Source organism: Daphnia magna, linkage group LG7 (genome assembly GCF_020631705.1).
Source record: "Daphnia magna isolate NIES linkage group LG7, ASM2063170v1.1, whole genome shotgun sequence".
In the NCBI taxonomy this organism is placed as follows: Eukaryota; Metazoa; Arthropoda; class Branchiopoda; order Diplostraca; family Daphniidae; genus Daphnia; species Daphnia magna.
This window is the reverse complement of record NC_059188.1, coordinates 9,474,897-9,499,170: the sequence shown is the minus strand read 5'-3', so window position 1 is coordinate 9,499,170 and position 24,274 is coordinate 9,474,897. Positions and strand designations below refer to the sequence as shown.

Sequence of the window (24,274 nt, the reverse complement as noted above, 5' to 3'; positions counted from 1 at the left end):
GTGGTGTAGTAAGAAATCAGAGTTGAAACAAAAAAGTTGTGGCTGTTTCAATGTGTGCATCAACGCCAACGCTGTTCTGTCAGCTGAAAACTATATAGGCCGTACCTATACGAAGGCGGAGGGGAGGAATAGGACCCGGAGAAATAGGACCCTAAAAAGAAAGATAGAAAAAGAGGTCCTATTTCTCCGGGTTCTATTTCGCCATGGCCTTTTTTGGGGTCCTATTTCTCCGGGTCCTATTGGTCGGGGTCCTATTTCTCCGGCTACCTCTTGAAGCCATTTTCGACCTGGAATAAGCGTCAGACAATCTCCAATGGTCCGACCACGTCCATCACCATACAAGTATAGAAGTATACAAGTATATTCCCTGCAGTTTACATATAGAAGTAAAAACTCATGGTATAACAGTGTATTCACATTGAATACAAGTATATCCCATATACTATCCACCTTATACCATTCGCACATTTCTGCACCTATGGGATACCACAGTGTATGATAAATGATGGTTATATTGATCCTTACGATAGTCTTGAAGACTTTTTCGACCTGGAATTAGCGTCAGACAATCTCCAAATGGTCCGACAACGTCCATCACCATATAACCATCATTTATCATACACTGTGGTATCCCACAGTAACGGTGCTAGCGAACCAACACCGTTACTGAACATAGAATGTTTTATCAAGTCTTTTATACTGTTAAATAGATGTTGGAAAACAGCTACTGTCCGTTTTGGCATCTGTTGGACCTTTATGTTGGATTTGGTAAATGAGATAGACTAAATTGACGAAAATAAAAAATGAACTTTATTCTTTCCTCATTGAATTATTTATTTAATAGGATTGAGTACATTTTAAAAAGAATATTATTCATGAAAAATGGTAAAATATAGGATTCGTATGATGTAAATCACCGTTCCTGAATGGAACGCTAAAAGACCGGGAATTTTCTGCCGCTAGGTGGCAGGTCGATAGCTCAACCAGTTGTATCTAATTTTTATTTTAGTTCCTTTCATCACAACAGTAAGCCTAATATTTTGGGAACAACCAGTATTCAATGCCTTTTCCTACTTCCAACAAGCTTCATTTAATCTTTAATCACTATGTAACACAAATCATTTTGCTGCAAAAAAGTCTCAGGGTCCGGATGAAAAATGATTTCAGAACTTTTTCTTTTTGTTCGGAACTCTCTTTACTTCTGTGTTTTTGGATAGGAAATTGTCTCATCTAACTACCTGAATAGGGGATAGTTTTAGGCTTTAATTGAAATTTATTATAATCTGGTATAACATTTAATGTTAAAAACTTGTTCATTTTCCGTTCCGTTTATTTGATTATCAATAAGTTAGGACTGCACAGTTCCCATCAATCAGGTATCACTTACGAAATGCTTATGTTTTAATAACCGAGTCCAGTGCGCGTATAAGGGAGAGCAGGGGCAACTGGAAGTTCGTATTCGTGGACAGGAGCAACTGGGAGTTCGTATTCGTGGACGGGTGCGACGGGCAAGTGATCACCTTTAGGCTGGAATCCAGCTTCATCAGCGGCCCAGGTCAAAGTGAATTTCTGGCCTTCAGGGGAAACCCAGTAAGAGGATCCCTTGTTGGTGTTGCCTAGGACTTCACCGTACGATTCTTTGCCGTAAGAGTCGTAGGTGACTCCTTGCATTTTCTTCTGAACTTGAGACTCTTCACGGGTAGTGTAGTCAGACTGGGCATAGCTGTGTGTTGAAAGGATTAAATCTTTTAAATCTGAGTATTTTAAATCCCTATGGTAATGATGTGAAGAATTAAGTTGACTTACCTCCATTGGCTGCTGCCATCGAGGTTGCGTTCGTCAGATTGGCTGGTGATGGTGATATCAGCGTATTTGTTATCCTTGTTGTAGCTGGGAGTAGGGTAAGCTGGTGCAGGGTAGCTAGGAGTAGGGTACTTTGGTGCAGGGTAGCTTGGGGTAGTATAGCTGGGGGCTTTGTATTCCGGCTTGTAGCTCGAAGACGCAGCGGCAGCAACAGCCAAGAAAGTGGCGATGACAAACTACGAAATGAAATCGAAACTTTTCAATGAGCGATGAAAATGTAAACCAATAAAATCATAAGAAATTCAATTTACTAGTTTCATGTTGCGTACTGTTGATGAATTGAACAACTGATGGCTTGAATCACCTTCAAACGGGTTTATGTAGCCGGCAAAAAAGGGTGTGTCGCTTGTATTTCACTTATTGACCTACTTTTAAAAGCGATGATCACCGTTCTTTGGTGGTTAACTTATGCATTCCAGGCCGTGGCTCTTGCAATGCAGTGATTGCATGCGGCAAATAGGAATCAATATCTACATGCTTTTGCTGATTCTTCAGCTGTTGTTAATTGAGCAATTAACATCCATTCTTGTCGATTCTAATGATTTCCGCAAAGACTTTGACATTGAAGGAGTAGGAGGAAATCAACATACCCAGTTCTAACAAATTCAATACTTTAATGCAGTGCTTAGACAATTTTTAGCAGCTTTGGCTGAATGTGAGCTATTTAAATGTGAAAATGTTGACAGTCTGGCAGAATGGTCTATCGCAAAGCAAGAAAACAAATGTGTAAAAAGCTAGCATGAAAAGTGAGAGTGCAGAATATTTTGCACAACGCCCATACACATACTGCTTGAACGAAAGCTACCGGCCAAAATAACTAGGTCAACTGAATGCCCGATTGCATGTTACTTACCATTCACCTGACTATATAAGCCCAGGAATGGAGAACCAAAATCATCAGTTGTTTACCAAACTAACCTAGTACAACATGAAGCTGGTAAGGCATTTTATCGCTAATTCTTCCTAACCTGGAGAAAAAACTTCGGACTTTAAACTAATGACGGTATTTTCCGATAGCTCTTCGTCGCCGCATTCTTGGCTGTTGCTGCCGCCGTACCATCCAGCTACAAGCCGGAATACAAAGCTCCCAGCTATCCTGCCCCAAGCTACACGGCACTAAAGTACCCTACTCCTAGCTACCCCTCACCAGCCTACCCCGCACCAGCCTACCCCGCACCAGCCTACAAGAAGGATAACAAATACGATGACATTACCATCACCAGCCAATCTGATGAGCGCAACCTCGATGGCAGCAGCCAATGGAGGTAAGTCAATTTCATTCTTAATACTCCTTAATTTAAGAATAATCATATAAAAAATTTTTAATTCTTTCAATCCATAGCTATGCCCAGTCTGACTACACCACCCGTGAAGAGTCTCAGGTCCAGAAGAAGATGCAAGGAGTCACCTACGACTCTTACGGCAAAGAATCGTACGGTGAAGTCCTAGGCAACACCAACAAAGGATCATCTTACTGGGTTTCCCCTGAAGGCCAGAAATTCACTTTGACCTGGACTGCTGACGAAGCTGGATTCCAGCCCAAAGGTGATCACTTGCCCGTCGCTCCCGTCCATGAATACGAGCTCCCAGTTGCTCCAGTCCACGAGTACGAACTCCCAGTCGCCCCTGCCCTCCCTTATTCGCGCACTGGACCCGGTTACTAAGTTAAGAACGTTTCCTTTGTAAAATTTGTATGGCATGAACCATGTAAGTGTAACTTATTTCTTCAAATAAACGTAAATTATGTTTTGATATCCCTATAGAGGGCAATGATCTGAGTAGTCTAAACAAGTTTTGCAGTATACGAATGAAACTTCGATACAAGTAGCAGAACGCCTTGACTAGCGCAGTTATTACCTTAGCTCCATCGCCTAGTTTCCTTACCAAAATAAGAGGACGAAGAGTGAACAGGTTTATCATTCCTCGAGTGACGTCCTCAAACTGGATTCGTTCGAGCTAAAATCCCAGCGACTATTCGAACTCGACTTACGAGAAAACAACGAACCTTTTATTAATCCATTAGGAGTTGAAAGATTCCTGTATGGTCAGTTCGATTAGCACCTGAATTATATTACGAGAATACAACAGCATATACCAGACAGTGACATAATCCGTTCACGCAGGAATCGTTTCCACTGTGTTCTGTCACTCATCAAAAAAAAAAGCGACGAGGACAGTACCGGTTTCACTGCATCAACCAACCTGCTAATCACTTTTACTCCCAATAAATTGGCAACGGGATGGGCCGAACAACAGGAATCAAAAGGTTCAATTCAACGTGCTACTCACATGCCACCTAGTGTCAACTGAAGAGAACCTTCCCGGTCTTACGGCGGGACTGATACACGTTCCATTCACGATCCGTGATTAGACCATATACGATTTTTCTATTCTGGCGTTTTTCATAAGTATTTATTTTTCTGGCATAAAAATGATTCTATTCAAAAGATAATAAAAGAAGTAACGAATAAAATTCATTTGTTATTATTGCCAATTTAGTTTATTTTGTTTGCGAAATTTAACATTATACGTCAACTTGTGTCATAAAGAGCTGTAGATGGTTAGATCATCTATATGGTACAGTATAAAAGACTTGATAAAACGATTTACGTTTGGTAACGGTGTTGGTTCGCTAGCGTCGTTACTATGCGTGATATCGTATGCGTTACTAATGAGTGTTTATCCAATGCTAATTGCAGGTCGACGATGGATGAAAGAGTGACGCAAGGGTCAGGACAGTTTGAATAACGATTGGATTAATGACCACACTGGCTGGTTACATGGAAAGCAAAGGCTATAAACTCCAAATGGAGGAAATTAGGTGTCCACATGAATTATAAACGGTGGATTAATAGGACGACCAAACCCACTCTTTTTTCATGTTCTCTGCAGTTAACCTTCACAAATATTTTGTTATTATGTTTTATATAAATCAGGCAGAAATGTAAACAAATTCTTGTCGTGACCCTCCGACTGCTCGAAGTTGTGGTGATGCAGCTTTAAGAAGTCGAAATGAGCTGCTGCGAGTTCTTCTTAGTTAATGTCCGTTAGGGTATTAAATTTTGCTATTGATTGATCCAAACGTATGGAGGGGAAAAAGGCAATAATTATCTAGCAGAGTTGTAGCTTCTCGGAATGGCCGAACCCAAAAATATAAAAAGAAACAAGCACCAGTGGCGATAGGATGAAGGAAAAACAATCACTTGTGGCGATAAAGAAAAGTGGTGTCTAAAAATGATGACCCCCTTCACTTGTAAAGATTGTATTCGATTAGTTCTCTCATATTTACGAAAATTATAATCAGTTCCATTAAGTTTTGATGTGTAAACCTGCACGATACTTCGCTAGCTTTACTAATTTTTCTTTTCTTTTTGGTGCGACATTTTCGAGAAAATGCATTTTTTAAAGTAGAGAATTCCCCCGCACATCGGAACTGAGGGAGTGAGGGAAGGGGGATAAAATATCCATGATGGCCGCTTCCACTTTTCAGCCTCTACCTCCAAATCTATTCGCCGACATAACGCAAATAGACACTTACACCGCACCCGAGCAGTTCAACTTTTCTATCTCTGTGATTACGGTAGTTCCAGAGTGCACAGTCGAATATTGTGTGTTGTGCTTCTCGTTTTCAACAACAAGAATTGTGGATTTTTTCATTCTCGAGCTAAATTAAATGTGTGTAAATGATTGGCAACATGTAACTCTTGAATTTGTGAGAATGTCCTTCTTTTTGAACCGCCATTTAATCAGTACTACCTGTTTCACCTGAAACTTACAGGATGCCGTCGGCTCCAGCTCATAATTATGAGGCAGATAGCATTTCAAAAATCTCATGAATCGTTAGGTCGTCGTAGTGTTTTGTATGACTATAAATTTACGTAAACTGAAATTCAACATCCTCTATGACTTGATTTTGTGCGCCAGATCCCATACTACGCCAAATCATTTCACCTGCATTCCAGCAAGTGAAAAGCTAAACTTGATGCTTTGACCAGTTTCGACATGAACGGGTTGGTAGCAAATTATACCCTGACCTATTATTCAATCTTTATCGACCATTTCACCAACAGCAGACTGGTTAAGACAAGAGTTTCACGATCCTGCTCGTTCCTGCGTTGGGTAAACTTGTTATGCGAAAATGATCCACCACGGTCGTTTCCAATCGCCTATGACCCTGTCTGAGAGAACCTTGAAATCGAAATTCCCCGCATTGCTGGGAACTGACCAATATCAAAGAATGCTATTAAGCTGTCAACAGTTTCATTCTATACTGAAAAGATAAGGCATGCATGTGCGTGAATAAATATTCGGGTAAAGATTAAGTAACGATCATTGTTACACATTATTTATCCTTGAATTTTTTTTCACGCACATGCAGGCTTTATTTAAATGAGCTATATCTAAGAATGAATAAAAAAGTGGGATCATCGGTCAAATTACCGGCCAGAGGCACCGGTAATCCGTGTTGACTCCTAGCTTCCTCCATTAAGGGGTACAGCGTTCGCTTTCAATCGAGCCAAGGTTATTCAGACTATATATGGATCGTTACACAGTCTTGAAGCCATTTTCGACCTGGAATTAGCGTCAGACAATCTCCAATGGTCCGACCACGTCCATCACCATACTAAGCCACCTTATACCATTCGCACATTTCTGCACCTATGGTACACCACAGTATGTTATATGATGGCTATATTGATCCTTACGATAGTCTTGAAGCCATTTTCGACCTGGAATTAGCGTCAGACAATCTCCAAATGGTCCGACAACGTCCATCACCATATAGCCACCATTTATCATATACTGTGGTATCTTACAGTAAATAAAATTTAATTTAATAAAAAAACAAAAAAACAAACAAACAAGAAAAAATGAATTTGTTTGTTTTTGTTTTTGTTCTTCGTTTTTAATAAAAATATGCATTCTAGGAAACTAATATTATCATCTCTCTTTCTCTTCTTGTGTCCAAGTAGAAAACATGCATGATGAGCACTGCGGAAGTAACATAACACATTTTACAAAATCAACTTAAGTTGGGCGCCCATAGCCTAGTGGTTATGGCGTCTGTTGATCATCAATGACCCTAGATGAGGCTTAGAGGGATTGAAGCAATGTTCATGGAAACATGGAACATGGAACCTGAACTTGGGGCGCGAGTCTACGGTCGATGATCAACTTTTGCCAAATTAACGAAATTTAAGAAATAAATAACACAAAGGCAGTGCATAGAATTAAGCAACGTAACATAACAATGTCAATAATTTCAACTAATAACACGCACTGGTAGATGATAATACATGACATCTGTCTAGGCGATTTCCTATGGCGACGGTTCAAATCTTGACACATGCCACAAAATATTGTCAGTTTTAAGTTTCGTTTTAAGTAAATTTTTAGATTCTTTACATGTTTGGGATTGTGAGGATGTGCTTTTTAGAATTTTCTTGGTATGCAAACTGAATTAACTTGAGAGAAACATGTTGCACTATACTACTAGAGAACTACACTACCTCATTATAACAGTATACTTGTACGCACTCTACCTGACCTCAGGTTAAACCATCAAATCTATGACTGCAGAGTGCTGACGTGTACTTCTTTATTTTAACATTTTTACCTTAAGCTCCAACGAATTCCTTATGGAACTGCTTGATTTTGAAAACTTGCTACTACGTTATGTAATTGTACTAGCGTTTTCAGGGATATTAGATTACTGATTTACTGAATTTTAGAATTTAGAAATGTGTTAAATGAATTCCTGTCATTGGAGCAGCCATAGGTATTTAAACTATTGATCCAGGAGCCGAAACTAGCGCTTTCATATTTTTATTTATAAAACTTACGACCAGCTGTTGCCATTAAAGGGTACGGACGCTGACTGGTAGTTGTTATAGAAGTTTTCACAAATATGTTGTTTGTGTAAAGAAATCTTTGTGAAAAACTGGCTTGCAATGAAGTTGAGTTATGGTTCCAAAGCTGCATTATGGGGATAGAAAGTCTCACTATAGAATTAGACAATCCTGTTGGAATTTATTTTCCTGGAGAGGAAGTGTCTGGAGTAGTTCACATCTCAAATGTCAGCAGTAAAATACTGAAAGGTTTTAATTAATGTATTTTAAAATTTCACTCGTTGTTACACTTTTAACTTTGGTAGGAATATACCTGGAATGTCAAGGCTGTGCAAAATTTTGTTTCAAAGAATTGAGTAGTCAGACTTACTATTCAGCAGAAGAAACTTATTATTCCTCTAATTACCAATGAAGGTATCAATTTATATATTTAGTGACAAGCAATGTTCAATATTTTTATTATGTTATATACATTAATTGTTTTACTTGCAGGCAGAGAAACATTTGAACTTGTCAGTGGAGTTCACCAATTTCCATTTGTGTTTGTACTTCCAAAAAAATTCCCTCTTCATTTCAAACTGAGATGTTGAAAAAAATTGGCTATGGCCATGTCAAATACTCAATCAAAGTAGTTTTGAAGAGATCTTCACGTCAAGCAAATGGAGAAACCTGCTACATTCCATTCACTGGTAGTTTACTTTTCAAAAATTATTTTTGAATGTCTCGAAAATACCATAAAAAATAACTTTTTTCTTTAGGGAGTTTTGAAGCCGTCATGGAAACCAAATTACGAATATGTGCTCGCTTTTACAGTTAAAACCATTGTTGAGTTAAATACAATTTTCAATTACCGGAGTGATCGCTTTAGCGATCACGAAGGGTAATTGTAATTGTACTAGGATATATGAGAGAGAGACCCTAAGGGTGTAGACCTATTTATTTTAGCTTTTTCAAAGAGATTGAAGGCTTTTAAATTTTATTGATAGCTACCAATAAGATTTATGAATTTGGCGTTAACATGAACAACATCAGCATGCAGCACCAATAAGTTTCCTAAAATAATTTCAAAGGCAAAAATGAGCACACAACATACTGAATGTGGCATCAAACAAAACAAAGATAATCTGCAGCTTACACAGTAAAAAAAAGTATCAGTTAAAGCCAGAAAGGCAACTATCACTATACCATTCGGTCTTTTCACCTTAACTAGGAAAAGTTTCCTGTTATCAAAATGCATACCAATTTCTGTACTGTCAAAGTTTGCTTTCAATAAAGTTGTGTTACAAGGCACTCCTTTTTAATAGTGTCTTGAGTGTGGTCCTACATTGCACAACTTCTCCATTTTTAATAGTAAAAGTTCACAGTTTATTTTGCTATGGATATCACCAGTTCTGTTTCTGATCAAAGGCAGGTCCTTCTCTGGTGTTAAGTTCAAGTGAATCTGTAGAAATAATAATTCAGGAATGGCATGCTGTCCCACAACCAAATTTTTACCTCAAAGAACTCAAGACATGATTTTGGTTTTGTCTTCCTAAGTTTCCCTGCATTATTTCAATAGCCACAGTTTCGAACAAAAAGTTATATTTTCCCCCTGAAATAGAAATTTGGCAATTTTTGGAAATGGAAACCAATACTTTCTGGAAATGAGTTAAATTTTAGGTGTGCACACTTATCCTGTCAGAACTGCATTGCACAACTCTTACCGATGCCGAAGAAATGGTGTACAATACCTTTGAGCAGCATAGTATTTAATGGCTTGAGTGTAGTATGTTGGAGCGGAGTATATGGTCGTGTAGTATTTGGGCGTTCTGGTCGTGTATTAAGTAGTTGGAAGACTCGGCATAAGTGTATATGTGGTATAGTATTAGTAGAAGCATATGTGGTATAATATTCGAGAGCCTTGGTGCTGTAAGAGGGAGCAGCATACGAGGTGGTGTAGTAGGGCGTAGGAGTTGTGTAGTCTAGTGTCCAGATGAGGACAAACCTATCGGTACCCGCCGATGTAGCCATCAAAATAGCAAAAGCAAACAGCAGCATGACATCGTAGTCCCCTACAAATTCAAAAATTAAACAGTTTAGTAATCGATCCATACAATGAACTAGTGGGGGAAACATTGTAGTTAGTAGGGCTGCTGGAAAATGCAAAAATGAATGAACGACTTTGTCTTACGCATGATTGACAGCCGAATATGCAATATGTTGCCGATGCAATATGTTGCCGACGATGGAGTCAGTTTGAAGGCACCAACGTAACTGGTTTACTTCCACTTCACACCTTCATTTTTATAATACCTACCGCCACCCTGATTCATCGCTTTAGCCCAAAGGCATCTTGAAGTTGAACATTTTCGAATTTCCAGTTTCTTACCCCGCCTCTATTGCACTGTGTGGTGTAGCGAAGATCCTCTCATGCTGCATTTCCATCGCTATCGTGGGTTTTCCTAGTTTTCCATTGAAAATGTCAAGTAGAAAGTCAATGCTCAAAATTGGGTACTAGCAGCTAGAGTTCATTGTTTGCGCAATTTCACTTAATTGTGAAAAAAAAAAGAAAAAAATGGTTGCGCTAAGCTCTTGAATGACATGCTAGTATCCTCCAGACCTGTCACGATGTTGGCCCGGATCATATTGCTGTACTATATGACCCACATCGTGACATCAGCTGATAGCTCTTACCTCTCTATTCAGCCTTGCATTGGAATGGTGGGCCAATCCCATACCAACGCTTGACGTTTCGAGTTGTATTTGCTTACAGACTCTTGGTTACTAGCAATCCCAACATTGGGAGGGTACCATACCCAGTCATTTCAAGTGCCGCTACACATAGAAATGCACTCAACTCTTATATACCGTAAATTTAGGCACCAAACTACGTTGATAACACAATCGGGCAATTTCCGACATAAATTAACTCCCATTTAAATTCTGAGAAAATATGACGTAATGTCTTAAATGAACATTATCGGGAAAACAGTGTTGAATATCATTTGACTTGAATATAAAACAAATAACTTAATTAAATGTTTAAAATTTCGAATTATTATCTAGCACTCACGATTTAGGGTGTGGCATCACGCATCAACACCGTTAATGACATGCAAGAATCCTCCATATCACCTTGCGGCCGATGTCGACACTAATGGGTTTGTGCATTGGCTAAGAGTTATACGAAACGAGAGCGCAAATATTAATCGCCGAGTTCAATTTACAATTAGAGTTCAATATTTAGATTTGTATTTACCCGTATAAGCATTAAGCAATGTCCCTTGTCATTCTATCATCCAATCAGTTACCCGTTGAAAAAGCAACGACAATCTTATGTAGGATCCTTATTGTTTATTTATGACAATTATTGTCAATCCTACGATTCCAGTTAGAGTTTGACATTGCAATGGCATTAAAGGACACATCCTTCTTTTATTTTTACCATCATAACGTTTTGAATGAAAATTTAAGACAAGAAAATACGTGGCCTTAAATCGCAATTGCCAACCGCCAAAAAGAGAAGGAAATCGGGAAGAGGATGCCATAAGGTAGGCGAAAATAGCAATAAAGGAGGGGTAAGCATCACACAGCACTTGTAATTTTCAATGCCATAGGCTAGTGGCGTGCACATCAGGCTGACAAAAAGTCTTATAAAATGAGGACAAAACTCAATTGGAATCAGTCGAGTGGACTCATCGATCAGTAACGGTAGGAAGGAGAGTGTGGAGATATGCTGCACCATCTTACTACACTGAGGCACCCCAATATTACACCACAAAGGCTGTTGAATACTACACAACTAAAGCCCCGGAGTACTATACCAAGAAAGCTGAATACTACACCACTACTTACGCTGTCCCTGTTTACTACACTGAGGCTCCCAAGTACTATCCGGCTCCGACCTACTACCAAAGTGAAGAGCCACAGTACTACACCACCAAGGCACCTGAATACTACACCACATCATATGCCACTCCTAGCTACTATACAGAGGCTCCAAAATACTACACTACAAAGGCGCCCGAATACTACACCACCACTTATGCGGCTCCCAGCTATTACACTGAGGCTCCAAAGTACTACTCTGCCCCAAGCTACTACACTGAAGCGGCTCCAAAATACTATTAGAGGCCAAGTTTTTTTAAAGCGCTGAACATTTCATCTCCCATATTTATTCGTTCATCACAGTCGTTCTTGAAGTATAACATTAATGTCAAATGATATGTTTCATACAAAAATGTTCTCGTTAACCCTTCGCATTTAACATGTTTCTCTTTATAAAACTTGTGTAAAAAACAAGCGTGTCATGGTGAATCGAGTTTGTTTCACGATAGGCCTATAGGCCTACGGAACACCTTTACACCTAGACGTACAGTAGACCCTATGGTAATTCTTGGTTGAGCATGGTTGAGGAAGCATTGGCAAAGACTGTCTACCCGTTGCGTCTTCAACAATGTTAAGGCGGGACACAGGCGAGTTTTCTTCTTCCGATGTTTTCGTTAGAGGAGCAAAACTATCATCACCAGTTTCTTTAAGCTAAGGTTGAACTGAACACAATACTACCAAGACAATTACAGCGAACCTGTAAGAGAGAACAACATGCAATTACTGAAAATTACAGTATATTTCCAATTCACATCAAATAAGAAAGTTAAATTACGTCTGCTGTTTCATTCTAAAGAAGAGATTGATTTCTTGCTGTTCTGCTGTTGCTGAGCTCAACTCGGTAAGTGATAGCAAACATAGGAATACTACCAGGCATTTATACACCTTCCGAGGCAAATGTGTTGAAAATGTGTATCAGCCAATAAATACTATACACCTAAGTACTACTGTTTAGTACTACCTCTGTTGGCATCTCTTACTCCTAAGCGTGTGAAGTCTGCTTCACGTTTCCTTCGTTTGATTTCTGCCTCACTCTAGCTACTGCTATTATACCAAGTAGGTTATACTCTAGACTGATCTGATTAGTGGTTGGACGCTCTCGTATTATTCATCATAAGTGAATTAAGAAGGTAAGATATGTTCTAGTCATTTATCTACTGGAATATTACTATGTACTGTAGGATTTCCACATGTAGAGTTACATGTGAGATATACACTAAGAGTGTCTTGACTTCCACATGTACAGTTACATGTGAGATATACACACTAAGAGTGCCTCAGAGTTCCCTGCTGAATCAATTAATAAAAGTAGCTTTCCTTGTTTAAATTGAACAGGTTATGGGCCCAGTTGCGCAGAACCTTCTCATTTGAAATAAACAAGATGACCAGTACAAGTAAGCAGGACGGAGAGAACATTTCAAAGGATGTCAGTCACATCCCAAAGTTTAATGGAAAGAATTACCCATCGTGGAAATATGGTGTATGGTTGTTGTTCAGACAACATGAGCTTACTGACATTGTAGAAAATAAAGTCAGCAAACCAGAGGAAGTAAGTTCGATACTCTTGCACAGTCAATTTAAGACAAGTATACTAAATGGATTCTCATCTTTACAGGTGAAAGATGAAAGCGGTGTGGTAACAAATGAAGCAGCCATAACGGCATGGAACAGAAAAGATATTCTTGCAAGTGGTTTTCTGTATGCCACCGTAAATGAAGAAATGAAAGACACACTTATCAACTGTGAGACAGCTTCTGCTATGTGGAAACGGTTGTCTGACCAATATATGCAAAATGCTGCAGACAATAAGCATCTTCTGAAACAACAGTTCTTCCAGCTTCAATTTCGCTGTGATCAAGATGTCATGCAGCACATCACTGCAATTGAGTCACTGGCAAAACAGCTTAAAGATCTGGGTGAACCTGTGCCTGAGATTGATGTTGTCAACAAGATCATATGTACGCTTCCACCAAGTTTTCGAAACTTCATGTCAGTATGGGACAGTTTACAAGAAGAAGAAAAAACTGTAAGTTTACTTACTACAAGGTTGTTAAAAGAAGAGAGAACAAACAAAAGATTTAACAACGGTCGAAATAGCCCTGCCGACGAAGCTTTCTTCACTTCAATTCCACAAACGAGCATGTACAGACAAGGACCTCATCACCTTAGAGGAAGCTATCATGTTCACAGAGGGCACCGTGGATTCAGAGGTGGTTGGCGAGGTCCACCAGAAACAAAAAGAAGAAGGCTTGAGTGCCATTACTGTCAAAAAGAAGGTCACTTTATAGCAGCATGTCGCAGCAGAATTCGAGATGAAAAACAAGCATTGAGTGCCCATGGCGGGTCTCATGCCCAAGTAGCTGAAATTGCAAAAGGCGAGCACGGCACAGACTTCAGCCTTCAAATTCTTTCTGACCATTCGTCTTTAAGTTTTTCTGTGAGAAGCAACCTGGATTTCTTTGCCGACTCGGGCGCAACATCTCATATGTCAGACCAATTAGACTTCTTTGACACATTCGAAGCAATTGATACAGGGACATGGATGGTCTCTGGAGTAGGAGGTGTTTCGTTGCCCGTCTGTGGACACGGCAATATTAGAATTGAAACTACAGTCAATGGGATCACACGCTCTGGAACGATTAAAGATGTCTTGTATGTACCACTACTTGGCACTAATCTGTTTTCCATCGGTACAGCAACTGAAAACGGTACCGAGATCCACTTCAACAACAACCAAGTTTACTTCTCACACCAGGGAACAACATTTATGGTCGGCCAACGAGCTGGAAGAGGGCTATACCACCTAAACATCAAAGTTGTCACTAAAGAACGAGTCATGTTAGGTAAACTGAATTCCTGTAAGTCGTTTACTGATTATATTTTTTTTTGTTTTTGTTTGGCAACATTTACAGTTCAAAAAACAATCGAGCCTCTTTCGCTCTGGCACGAACGTCTCGGCCACCTCAGCTATAAAACTATCCAACAAATGTCAACTGAAGGAGCAGTCAATGGTTTACATCTAGGAGAGAGTAGTGATGTTCAATCATCACCTTGTGCAGACTGCATGAAAGGAAAGATGTGTCGACTACCTTTCCCGACAGGGCGGGATCGTGCCACCGAGATCGGACAACTAATACACTCAGATGTATGCGGCCCGATGCAAATTGCTTCCCCTGGAGGAGCACGCTACTATGTCATATTCAAAGACGATTACAGTGGATGGACGGTAATCAACTTTATCCAGCGAAAATCTGAAGTAGAAGAAAAATTTATGAAATACGCTGCAAGAATGCGTGTAGAACAAGGAAAATCTATTAACACGCTGAGGACCGACCGTGGAGGTGAATACGTGGGAAAAAATTTTAACAGCTGGTTAGATAGAGAAGGGATTCGTCACGAAACAACCACAGCCTACAGTCCACAACAAAACGGGGTCTCTGAACGTTACAACAGAACGGCAATGGAGGCAACTCGTTGTTTGCTATTCGCCAAAAAGGTATATATATATATATATATATATATATATATAAAAAAAAAAAAAAAAAAAAAAAACTTTACCTCTTTTAGCTATAACTGAGTTTTATTTGAATCATAAAGGTCCCACTAGAACTTTGGGCTGAAGCTGCTAGTCACGCAAACTATATTCGAAATCGAGTGCTGTCCAGCACGGCGAAGGTAGACAGTTTTTTTTTTTACTTTATTTTTTTTTTATTAACTCTCATTTATGTCTTGATGTCAGATCACACCGTATGAAATCTGGTTTGGAGATAAACCTGACCTGTCACATCTTAGAGTATTCGGTTCGAAAGTTTTTGTCCACGTTCCAGATGAAAAAAGAAGAAAATTGGATGCGAAGAGTATTGTAGGAATTTTTGTTGGATATAGTGAGACATCAAAAGTTTGCTAGTTTGGGATCCGAAAACTCGCACGATGATAATCAGCCGTGATGTCCGGTTCGATGAACATTCCATCCCAGAAAGTGACGAAAGTGTGCCGGAACTAGAAAATGAAATTGCCTTCATTCGCTCAATGCTGCCACCAGACCAAACCGAGTCACTCCAACAGGAAGAGACAGCTACAAAAGACACCTTACCCATCACAGAACAACTTACAAAGACGGCGAACAATAACGAGCCTACCGATGATAATGCGGAAATTGACAATCAGCCCGAAGTTCCATTAATCAATGAAGAACTAGTCATCAATCAACCAAGCAATGAATTAAGGCGGTCAAAAAGGATCGAAAACCAAAGACGAGGAATATGCTTGACATCCACGGACTACGATGAGAATAGTCTAAAAGAGCCAATGAGCTATCAAGAGGCCATAACATCTCAAGAGGCGAACCAATGGAGAGATGCAGTTAACGAGGAATACTCATCTTTAATAGAAAACGAGACCTGGACTTTGGCACCACTTCCCTCCAACCGACTACCAATCAAATGCAAATGGATCTTCAAAATTAAACCGGGTTACAACGACATCCCAACAAGGTACAAAGCCCGTCTCGTAGCCAAGGGTTACAGCCAAAGAAAAGGTATCGACTACAAAGAGACATTTGCCCCTGTGGTGAAACACACCTCCCTTCGTCTCATACTGGCAATTGCCAGTAAAGAAGATCTCGATATGATACAACTAGACATTAAAACCGCATTCCTGTATGGTGACCTTGAAGAAGAATTATACATGGAACAACCAGAAGGGTTTATCGACCATACCAAAGCGAGTGCTGTATGTAAATTGAAGAAATGCATCTACGGCCTCAAACAGGCACCAAGGGCCTGGCATGGTAAATTCAATAATTTTTTGCTGAAATTTGGTCTCACTCAAAGCCAAGCAGACTCGTGCATCCTATTCCGTCATCAAGAGGGAGAAGTAACGATTGTGGCAATCTACGTCGATGACGGATTAGTCATGAGCAACAAAAAACGTATTCTCACTGAAATTATTGAATATCTAAGCACTCATTTCCAAATTCGCTCCTTACCAGCAGACAGATTCATTGGACTAGACATCAGGAGAGATCGGAGTGAAAAGAAAATATTCATTAGCCAACATCAGCAAATCACAAAAATGCTAAAGAGATTCAACCTCACTGGCTGCAACCCAAAAGCAATACCAGCAGATCCGAATAGCCGTCTCACCTCTTCCATGGGCCCTTCAGATCAAGACGAGATTGAAGCAATGACAGCAATCCCTTATCGAGAGGCGATAGGCTGTCTCATGTACATAATGGTACTCTCACGCCCAGATGTTGCATTTGCGGTGAGTCAAGTTGCCCAGCACTGCCAAAATCCGGGGCCGGCACATTGGAGGGGTGTGACACGGATTTTTTCCTATCTGCACGGAACTTCTGATTACGAACTTTGCTTTGATGGTAACGCCCAAGAAGATCTGATTGGCTACACTGATGCCGACTATGCAGGAGACCTCGATACTCGAAAATCAACATCGGGATATATCTTCATCTACCAAGGTGGAGCAGTGTCATGGGCAAGTCGACGTCAACAATGCACTTCCCTGTCCACAACTGAGTCAGAATTCGTGGCAGCATGTGAAACCGCAAAAGAGGCTGTCTGGATTCAGAGGCTTCTATCAGAAATCAGGCCATATAACAACAAACCTGTACCGATTCGTTGTGATAATCAGAGCTCAATAAGTCTCATTCGAAATCCTGAACATCATCAGAAAACTAAACACATTGAAGTAAAATACTTCTTTGTTCGAGATCAGCAAAACATTGGCAACATCGACGTCACTTACATTGGAACTGCTGACCAACTAGCCGACATACTGACAAAGCCTTTGCCAAGGCCCCGTCTAGAAGATCTGCGAACTAGAATAGGTGTAATTCCATTCAAACCTTAAAGTATTTATTGTTTGAGGGAGAATGTTGAAAATGTGTATCAGCCAATAAATACTATACACCTAAGTACTACTGTTTAGTACTACCTCTGTTGGCATCTCTTACTCCTAAGCGTGTGAAGTCTGCTTCACGTTTCCTTCGTTTGATTTCTGCCTCACTCTAGCTACTGCTATTATACCAAGTAGGTTATACTCTAGACTGATCTGATTAGTGGTTGGACGCTCTCGTATTATTCATCATAAGTGAATTAAGAAGGTAAGATATGTTCTAGTCATTTATCTACTGGAATATTACTATGTACTGTAGGATTTCCACATGTAGAGTTACATGTGAGATATACACTAAGAGTGTCTTGACTTCCACATGTACAGTTACATGTGAGATATACACACTAAGAGTGCCTCAGAGTTCCCTGCTGAATCAATTAATAAAAGTAGCTTTCCTTGTTTAAATTGAACAAAATGGTACAAGCCCTGCCAAAGGTTGCAATTACTACCTTTAATCTATTGGAAAGTAATAGCTGAGAGGGTTCTAGAAAATCACCTATGGATGTCATCAGGCACTAGCGTAGTTCTCTGAATGATGTTCCACGCACTCCCGATAGCGCGAGGGGAATAATCACAATTCGTAGCAGTTTCCCAAGTAATGAATTCGTATTCTCATTTGTCTAGATTAAAATGCATGTTTTATGCACCCAGCTTTGCTACAAAATATTGTTTTTAAAGCAAGTGATTTATCTCTGCAATATTTTTTGCAACCTGATTGTAACGTTTAGACCCTTAGACCGCCTTAGACGACTAGACAAGAAAACTAAGTCCTGGATTGATCGTTAGGGGTTAACAGAATAAATTTTTAAATTGTACTTGCAGATATCCTGGATGTACCTGATGCCTTGGGATCACTCGGTGTCCGAAGGGAATGCCACCGATGTTATGTTGTCACTGTAAATCAAACATATCCAGCATCATTCTTGTGTTTGCTGAATTATTACCTCATTCGAAGACAAACAAAGGAGTTAAAGAAGGCAATAGTTAAAAAAAACACAAGAATGATGCTGGATTATTGGAGGAATTTATTGGGACTGATTTTTATAAGGAATTTTTCTAATTAAAAATAAAAAGCACCAAATTCGGCTGCCGGATCAATAGTTTTAATACCTGTAGCTGCTCCAATGGCAGAAATGAATTTAACAGATACCTAAGAAAAATTTTAATATCCAAACAGTACTCAGTTGGGCTCGGCCTCAATTACCCGAGACCCTTACTACGAGAAGGTACTAGTAGCGCGAAGCCGAAAAAAAGAAGTAAACAAAAAAGGGCGCACTTTTCTGTGTGTCGCGCTAGTACCTTCTGATAGTAAGCCGGAACTCGGACTATCAGTAATACAATATCTACTAAACGTTCGTACAATGGCACACCATAATAACAAGTTGTCAACATCACGCATCTCACATACGGAAGTCACTGCAGCTTAAGGTAAAAAATTTGAGTTGGAGAAGGAGAATAGCATGTTACTTTCAAGTTGCAACCCTCGATTAAATTCAGTATGCAACCAAGGAAAATTCTAAAACGCATATCTACACAATCCCAAGTGCATAAAAAACCTAAAAATGGACTTAAAACGAAACTTTAAGCTGAAAATATTTTTTGGCATCTGTCAAGATTTGAACGTTGACATAGCAGATCACCTGGAAAGATATCATTTGCTATCTTTTACCAGAACGTGTTATTAGTTTAATTATTAATGACATTATTACGTTACGTTACGTTGCTTAATTTTATGCACTGCCTTTTGTTTTGTTTTATTAATTTTTATTCTCAAAAGTTGTTAATTTGGCAAAAGTTGATCATCGACCGTAGACTCGCGCCCCAAGTTCAGGTTCCATGTTCCATGTTTCCATGCACATTGCTTCAATCCCTCTAAGCCTCATCTAGGGTCATTGATGATCAACAGACGCCATAACCACTAGGCTATGGACGCCCAACTTAATTTGATTACGCAAAATATCTTATGTTACTTTCGCAGTGCTCGCCATACATGCTTTCTACTTAAGCACAAAAAGAGAGAGAGAGAGAGAGATGATAATATTAATTTCCTGAGTGTTTATTTTTCTTAAAACTGAAAAAAAACGAAAATTTATTTTTTTTTCATTTTTGGTTTGTTTGTTGTTGTTTTTAAAAATTAAATTCAATTTTTATAATATTTTTTGTTTGTTTTGTTGATTTTACAGAAGCAACTTAAATTATGTCCATGCATTTTGCCTGCTCCTCTGAGATTTGCTTTCGTTTTTTGTACAGCTTTTATATTAGCTGGAGGAACAAAATAGAAGGAGGCTCCAAAAAGGGTTTAAAAAGAGAATGATAAAAGTTGCTCGTTACCTTTTCCTCATCTCGGTGAAACTAACCCGAACCGCACGACGTAACGAGGGCATCAACTTGTCGTGCTACAACATTGGCTGAACTTCCGTATTGGCAGGATCTACAACCTTATCAAAATTCGAACATCAGAACGTCTAAGCAACAACAACAAAGCCCTTGTCATTTTGGCTGTTACACTGGTCATTTGAACAGAGAGAATGAATTTTCTTCCCCATGGCTTGGCTCTTAGCACTCTTGTTCCAGACGGCTTCAGTACGTCAAATTAGAAACCAATGCCGACCATCTGGATATCACGTACTCGACACAATACGCCCACTGCACCGCCGTACGCATTTGCTGGAGTGCATACGTTCTCCTAGATCAAATTGCAAGATTTTATGAGCTAGATAATTTGCCAATTGCCTTTACAGAATTTTGAGATAAATTGTTTCACAATAACGTAATACTTAACACATTAACCTAAACTTCACCCTGTCGACTGCCGAGCAGAATGTATACTCACTATACTGAGACTGACTAATGCACTCTCCCATAAAACCAACGCTAGGTTTCAAAACTTCTTGATTAATTACATTTTTCAAAGATCTTATTTGAGCAGTTTGTAATTATTTGCCAACATTGTGAAATATTTTATACGTTAATAAATTTTTACAGATGCGAATGAAATAATAAAATATCAAACGTTGTCATGGCTTTGAACGACATGATAAGTTTATTTCAGTCGTGAGTTTCACACGTGGTCTTGTTGTCTGAAAGGTTGGCGATCAGGGGTTAAGGCACGCTATAAGATGGCTGTAAGCCTTTCGTCTCATTTAATGGGTTTCAGTGACGATACCGTTGCGTGTTCCGTTGCCCAAATGGATGAGATTGAAGATCTGAGTACGTGCTCAGTCTGTTTTTCAGAGTATAATAGTGATAAGCGAATCGCCAAGTTTCTCCCTTGTTTCCATACATTTTGCCTGAAGTGCCTTAGGGTAAAAATTTTACCTAATTTTCACTAAATATTATACCTTTCAACACTTTCTTGTTTTTGTTCTGTGTTTTTATAGTCACTGTCTTCATCCACTGTTATAATAACATGTCCTCTATGTCAGAACACATTTACATGCAACAATGGTGTGGATAACCTTCCGTCCAACATGTATGCCCTTCATATTGCCAAAATGTCCAACAAAGCTGAGAGAGCTAAACAGTTGCAAAGATCGTAAGCCTCTATTACTTTATTCTTGCACTTGATGGATCCTAACTAATAACTCTAAATGTTTTAACAGGTTGGAATGCTGGTGCCTGTCCTGCGAGTCAGTTGCCAAATTGTCTTGCTATTTCAGCAATCCAAAACATTCTCTTGTATCCATAAGAGGTAGCACTATGAAAGAAGCTGAAGATCTTCAAAAACTGATCAAAGACATCCCTTTAAAAAATCATTGGCTATTAAAAAGCATAAACAAGTGCAATCCCATCTGAACTCCTTAATGGAATCGTTGAAACAAGTTGAAGTTGGACTTAAAGACCAGCTAATGAAAAATGATCTTCATCTAGCGGGAATAATGTCTTTGGATGAAAAACTTGCTTTTGCTCAAGAGAATAAAGATATGACTGTTGCAGCTGTTAGGGAAACTGTCAATAAGATTGCTTTCCAGTGCGACGAATCATTGGCAGAAGTGGCAAATATCGCCGAATATTACGAATCACAGAAAAGGATTAGAATCCTTTTGAATCTTCGAAATTCAGACAATCAAGTCATCCCAACATTTTCTTTATTCGAAGATGGTTTTTACAGCAACTGGTCAACAGCGGAAAACTTGTCTACCACAGATCGAAATCTTATGCTTGTATCGCATCTGGTCTTCACAATCTTGAGACGATGGAAGATTGCTTTGAAAGTAAAATTACCTCCGGGTTCAATGTTTACAGCAGTCAGCTTATCTTCTATCGAAAATCGACATTCTCCACCACAGCTACCAACTGTCACCGCACCCTCTACGTCTTCCAGTGTCTCGTCAACTACGATATCACCAATGGTAAATTTGAATTTGAAGGTTTATTGAGTGATTGTTCGACAACACTAAATCACTCAATAAACCTTCAAATTCAAATTTAGCATGGGGTAGCCAACTCCACGATCAGACAGCGTCCGTTTGTTCCATCGTTATTGTCGTTTGGAATTCGTGCTGCATCACGCCGAGTAAATGAAGATTCATGTTCAGATCTTCTGTGCCTTATTTTCGCTTGCCATCGCCACCAAAGTCGACTACTCGGGGTATGTATATGTCTATTTAATAGGCTTCACCTTTACTTGCCCATTCCTGTCCTTAATCAATTGAGATCTGAAACGAATCGATATATATTTTCTAAATAAGGCATATGGTAATTCGAGTAGTCCCGCAGACAGAGGAGCAGGTGAAATTTTTAAGCGCTTTGGAATCAAGCAGCTCTATCGATTTCTGGACACGCTCAGTCGCCGCTAATCGATTCACCGACATTCACGTCAGTCCCGAATCGTATGTAGCGTTAGATTTCTCAATTTTTGAAGCGTCTTAATGCAAAACAAAATTCATTGAAATATAGATACAATCGTGTTGCACGAGCTTTGCTTGAACATGGCATGAACCACAAAATTCATATTGCTAACCTGGGCGTATTGGGGGAAAAGAAGAACAGCAGAGCATCGCTCTTCGCCGAGCACTTGCCAGTAACAACAAGGCCATCGACGTGGAAAACTATCACACCTACGAGGAGGTGAATTGTATTTTCTAAAGTCTCCTATGCATATTCATTTGGTGTTAAGCATCAATTGTGATTCTAAATAGATCATGGCTTACTTGGCCGATTTGGCTAGCACCAACCCATTGGTAGCAGGTACCAGTGTCGAAGGCCGTCAAATCGTTCAGGCGACCATCAGTAGCGATCGTTCTGCTAACAAACCGATTGCTTGGTTTGATTGCAACATTCACGCCAGGGAATGGATCACTGCGGCTACTTGCGTCTGGATCATCGATACGGTAGGCCTATATAATAGCTATTGTCACATGCAGTACGTTTGTATTTATCAATGGATTATTGTTTTGCGTATACGTAGATCACCAGTGGATATGGAACTGACGCCGAGATCGCTGCGCTCGTTGATCAATACGACTGGAAGTTTGTGCCTGTTGCTAATCCGGACGGCTACGCCTACAGCTGGAGCAATGTAAGGAAAGCTTTATCGTAGTAACTTTTTGGGGGTTAAATGATTTAAAATTAAGAGACCGTTGACCTGTTGCTAAACATTTCCTAACCTGATGCCAACAAACAGGACAGATTGTGGCGAAAAATCGTGCGATTAACAGTGGCTCTGCCTGCGTCGGTGTTGATCTCAATCGCAACTTCCCGTCTGGTTTTGGGGGGGAAGGATCCTCCAACCTACCTTGCTCAGAGAGTAAGCTCTACGTCATTGAATTTATCCTATAATATTTCACTATTAATTGTGTACTCCTACACTGTCCGTCGTTATAGCCCATCATGAAGTTTCAGCCTTGTCCGAGCCGGAGTCTCAGACTTTGGACGTACGTATACCCAGTTTCTTCTTCCCGTTGATCGAGCAACAAGTTCATTATTCAAATTTCAATTTCAAAGGCTCTAATTGCTGCTGATCGTGGAAGGGTCAAGGCAGCCATTTCTATGCATTCCTACTCCCAACTCTGGCTATCATCGTACTCTTATTCAAGTGCTCTGCCGGTCGAGTACCCTGAAATGGTGTAACAGAACACATCCAACCTATTTATTGAAAAGGATTTCAATCTATTTTTAAATATTCCTTCTTCCAGATGAATGCCATGAAAGCAGGCGTTGATGCACTCGTTGCTACTTATGGAACCCCTTACGAATACGGTAGCACAGGCACCGTCCTTTGTAAGTCAGACATCTGCAGCACTGAAACTAATTCCCTTTTCCACTTTACTCGTGTTCAATTAGTAACAATTTTCGTTGCCTATTTAACAGACATCGCATCGGGCACTACTAAGGATCATTATTATGAAAACGAAGGCGTTGTCCATTCGTACACGATTGAGCTCCGCGATAAAGGACGGTACGGATTTCAACTGCCGGCATCACAAATTGTACCGACGGCCACTAAAACCTGGAACGGAATCAAGGCGTTCATGAATGCTATTTAATTGACAAAAGGAGCAAAACTGTTGGACGGTGTTGAGTTGAACGAATGCGACATTGGAAATTGAGGCTTATGCAATAAAAGATTTAATCGGGAAATAATATACTCAGAAATCAAATGTAGCGAGTTTTGTTATTGTTATCGTTTAGACTATGAAACCAATGTGACACAAACATATAAGGCAACAGGTTACAAGAACTTTGGGCTTTCCCGTGATTCGTACCCTTGGTCACGATATGAATGAGAGGGTGGGGAGTCTAATTTAATACACAGAGGAGGAGAGAAGGCAATACGTGGC

At 39.7% G+C, this 24,274-nt stretch overlaps 3 protein-coding genes, 2 long non-coding RNA genes and 2 pseudogenes across 12 annotated transcripts; 4 read left to right on the top strand and 3 right to left on the bottom strand.

Annotated features, from left to right (window-relative positions):
• Positions 1-1,312: 1,312 nt before the first annotated feature.
• Positions 1,313-2,255, bottom strand: LOC123474313 (endocuticle structural glycoprotein SgAbd-4-like). The gene is made up of 3 exons (XM_045176260.1): positions 2,115-2,255; positions 1,807-2,039; positions 1,313-1,723 (listed from the first exon to the last, which is right to left on the bottom strand). Exons 1-3 carry the CDS (start codon positions 2,121-2,123, stop codon positions 1,402-1,404), a joined length of 564 nt encoding a protein of 187 aa, XP_045032195.1. The 5' UTR covers positions 2,124-2,255; the 3' UTR covers positions 1,313-1,401.
• A 1,002-nt stretch (positions 2,256-3,257) lies between these two features.
• LOC123474312 (pupal cuticle protein Edg-78E-like) lies at positions 3,258-3,623 on the top strand. Its single transcript, XM_045176259.1, has one exon. The coding sequence runs from the start codon at positions 3,258-3,260 to the stop codon at positions 3,525-3,527; it is 270 nt and encodes an 89-aa protein (XP_045032194.1). The 3' UTR covers positions 3,528-3,623.
• Positions 3,624-5,309: 1,686 nt separating this feature from the next.
• LOC123474253 lies at positions 5,310-5,997 on the top strand. Its single transcript, XR_006648863.1, has 2 exons — positions 5,310-5,873; positions 5,934-5,997. It is a non-coding gene; the product is annotated as an uncharacterized LOC123474253 (long non-coding RNA).
• Positions 5,998-7,689: 1,692 nt separating this feature from the next.
• Positions 7,690-8,782, top strand: LOC123474051 (annotated as a pseudogene).
• Positions 8,783-8,844: 62 nt separating this feature from the next.
• On the bottom strand, positions 8,845-12,479 carry LOC123474052. Of its 2 annotated transcripts, XM_045175876.1 has the most exons (6): positions 12,355-12,479; positions 10,765-12,276; positions 9,883-10,153; positions 9,443-9,763; positions 9,207-9,303; positions 8,845-9,153 (listed from the first exon to the last, which is right to left on the bottom strand). In XM_045175876.1, exons 3-6 carry the CDS (start codon positions 9,884-9,886, stop codon positions 9,144-9,146), a joined length of 432 nt encoding a protein of 143 aa, XP_045031811.1. In that variant the 5' UTR covers positions 9,887-10,153; positions 10,765-12,276; positions 12,355-12,479; the 3' UTR covers positions 8,845-9,143. The 2 variants fall into 2 exon arrangements, with proteins under 2 accessions (XP_045031811.1, XP_045031812.1); XM_045175877.1 differs by lacking the exons at positions 10,765-12,276; positions 12,355-12,479 and having other exon boundaries at positions 9,883-10,414.
• Positions 12,480-17,691: 5,212 nt separating this feature from the next.
• On the bottom strand, positions 17,692-19,962 carry LOC123474054. 7 transcript variants are annotated; one of them, XR_006648675.1, is made up of 4 exons: positions 19,824-19,962; positions 18,603-19,754; positions 18,330-18,386; positions 17,692-18,112 (listed from the first exon to the last, which is right to left on the bottom strand). It is a non-coding gene; the product is annotated as an uncharacterized LOC123474054 (long non-coding RNA). The 7 variants fall into 7 exon arrangements; XR_006648672.1 differs by having other exon boundaries at positions 17,905-17,918; positions 17,989-18,112; positions 18,204-19,754; XR_006648671.1 differs by having other exon boundaries at positions 18,204-19,754.
• A 1,982-nt stretch (positions 19,963-21,944) lies between these two features.
• On the top strand, positions 21,945-24,091 carry LOC123474053 (annotated as a pseudogene).
• The last annotated feature ends 183 nt before the right edge of the window (positions 24,092-24,274 follow it).

Excerpts from the sequence above, each read along its gene's own strand:
- LOC123474313 (XM_045176260.1), bottom strand. Across the intron at positions 1,724-1,806 it reads GATGGCAGCAGCCAATGGAG|CTATGCCCAGTCTGACTACA; the intron begins GTAAGTCAACTT and ends TTCAACACACAG.
- LOC123474312 (XM_045176259.1), top strand. The coding sequence starts at position 3,258 with ATGCAAGGAGTCACCTACGACTCTTACGGCAAAGAATCGTACGGTGAA.
- LOC123474052 (XM_045175876.1), bottom strand. Across the intron at positions 9,304-9,442 it reads AAATACTATGCTGCTCAAAG|GGGGAAAATATAACTTTTTG; the intron begins GTATTGTACACC and ends TTTCTATTTCAG.